The 2,343-nt window shown below is 38.4% G+C and overlaps 1 protein-coding gene across 1 annotated transcript in view; it reads right to left on the bottom strand.

Annotated features, from left to right (window-relative positions):
- Positions 1 to 2,343, bottom strand: part of NR2E1 (nuclear receptor subfamily 2 group E member 1) — a 26,117-nt gene that overhangs the window by 10,115 nt on the left and 13,659 nt on the right. Inside the window, exon 6 of the mRNA XM_014591063.1 lies at positions 97 to 193. Within this exon, the coding sequence (XP_014446549.1) occupies positions 97 to 193 (97 nt within the window). The remainder of the gene's footprint in view (positions 1 to 96; positions 194 to 2,343) is intronic.

Below are 2,343 nucleotides of genomic sequence, written 5' to 3'. Positions count from 1 at the left end.
GCAGGAATTTGTTATTCTTTACATGTTGTTCTTTTTTCAGTAATGTATTTTTATGGTAATTTCTACAACAAAGTCATTAAATTGTGCAATTCTTACCAGATACAGCCAGTAGAGTGTTAGCATCAACCGGAATGGCCCATTGTGCTATTCCTAGAACAAACAGTTCTCTCCAAGCATCTTCCAAAAGCATCAGCTGTCATACAATAGATGTATAATATAATATAGTGTGTAATTTATAAATTTATAAACAATTTCAATATGTAAATTTCCATTATTTTAAAAAGTGTTTCAAATGTCTGTCTTGGTAAATTTTTTTCCTGAACAGTCTAGTTTTCCCTTATTTTTCCTTATTTTCCTTTTTGAAAAGGTGCCTATAGATGTGCACATGTATTTGAGAGTCAGCCCTGCCTATTCCCCAAAGTTTGTTTCTCTCAAAAAAAAAAAAGATTCACTCCTCTTGCCCTTGCATCCACCTAGTCCTAACCACCTAGACACTTTTCCAGAGACCCAGGCTTTATGAAATGTCACCAAAAGCTCACTGGGCAGACTCTCCTCATATAGAATGTTGATATTATCTGACTAAGCTTGCAGATCTCTGCCCCCATCTTCCTGGGAGGGCTGAGGGGGCTGGGCTGGGAGAAAAATCACTAATTCCCAAGAGGCATGCCGGGGGAAATCAGGGTGTAATTATGTTAATCGGGTTTTGCTGAGTTTACCTCGTCACACTGCCTGATTTTTCTGAGACTCATAAGTGGACAGCATCAAGGTGCTTGTCATTTTCATTCGAATAAAATGTGCTACTGAATATTTAAAATGAAAATCTGTCTCCTTTTCCAAATTAATATACCAGATTCCACTTCACTACAGTTTGCTTGTTGTTGAAAGATTTCCACCAAAAGGCTAAGTGGCAGACTGCAGTATATTTTGCTTAAAGAGTCTACAAATACTTGCTTTGAGAAAAAAAATGGCCCATCTACACACACACTCACACACAGAGAGCTAATGGTTAGAGCCAACCAGTAAACCTGTTCAAAGATAGGATCTAACCACCTTGAAAAATCCTTATTTTTGAAAACTTTCTCAAAAACTAGCAATTCTGGATAGTTTATGTGAAAGGCTTTCCTTTTGGAAGCTAAGAGTTGAATCATGAAGGCTTGTAACCAAAATCATAATTAGGCCAAAACGTTTAATTTTCAAAATGTGCTCTTTTTTTTTTTTTAGTAGTATTGCAATAAGTACAGGAAATACTGATTTTAAAATGTAAGGTAAACAATATTTAATTCTGGCTCTATTTCAAGTCCAGGCCATAAAAAAAGAACATCTCATGCTAGAAGATGAAGTTTTTAAGTACATTTCCTGATCTTCCTGTAGGAAATGTGCTTCATATTAAGGAGCACTATTGTGCTTTAATTTGGTATGAAATAAACTGGATAGATAAATCCTTTGCTTTTACAACTGTTTGTCAGCTTTTTGGGACATTTGTCATTAATTTCCATGAATGCCCTAGTAACAACCAATGTTAGTGAACCCTTCATTTCCTTTCTTTCCCTTAAAGTTATAAAAATCCTAGCAGGAGCCATTTCTGATGTTCCTAACAACAACATTTCTGGGTTCTGATTCGATGCAAATTTTAGCTGCACATTTCCTCCCTGTAAACTACAACCACAGAATTATGCAAAATACCTATGCATTTACAGACTCTCTAACAGCATGGAAAGAATCAAGGGACAGCCTAGTCAGCAGGAGTGCAGAATGTACCCTCTGCTCCAACACGCTGATAAATCAGTGGCCAAACCTATCACAATGGCGAGTGCAAGGTTAAGAATAAAAAATAATAAAACTCGTTTCAAAAATCTCATGGACCAGCAGTTGGCGTAATAACTATGTTGCTGGACTCCCAGGTAGTCAACTGTGGTTCAAGTCCCAGATCCAGTGACTTAAAAACTCACGCCAGGTGCATGTGCGTGCGTGCCCAAGATCCCGAGAGGAGAATGGAGGAGAAGGGATTGTGGTGTGGCCATCCCCCCTGGGGGGGGGGTGATTTCTCACTTTCAGTCTCTCTCTCTGTCTTTCTGGCGAGTACACGCGCCCTATAGCAAAAACCTCTCAAAAAAAAAAAAAAAAGGTCTCATGGGGGATACACTTATTATTTTCTTGTTCTCTTTACCTGATGTCCTTTTCTTTCTGTTTTTTTTTTTTTTTTTTTTTTTAGAGGTTTTTGCTATAAGTTGCGTGTGCCCACGGGAGAGACAGAGAGACAGAAAGCGAGAAATCGGTGTGAGTTTAAGCCACCAGGTCCAGGACTTGAACCACGGTCGACTACATGGGAGTCCAGCGACATAG

This window comes from Tupaia chinensis, unplaced genomic scaffold (assembly GCF_000334495.1).
Source record: "Tupaia chinensis unplaced genomic scaffold, TupChi_1.0 Scaffold000527_1, whole genome shotgun sequence".
In the NCBI taxonomy this organism is placed as follows: Eukaryota; Metazoa; Chordata; class Mammalia; order Scandentia; family Tupaiidae; genus Tupaia; species Tupaia belangeri.
This window is presented reverse-complemented; position numbering and strand designations above follow the sequence as displayed.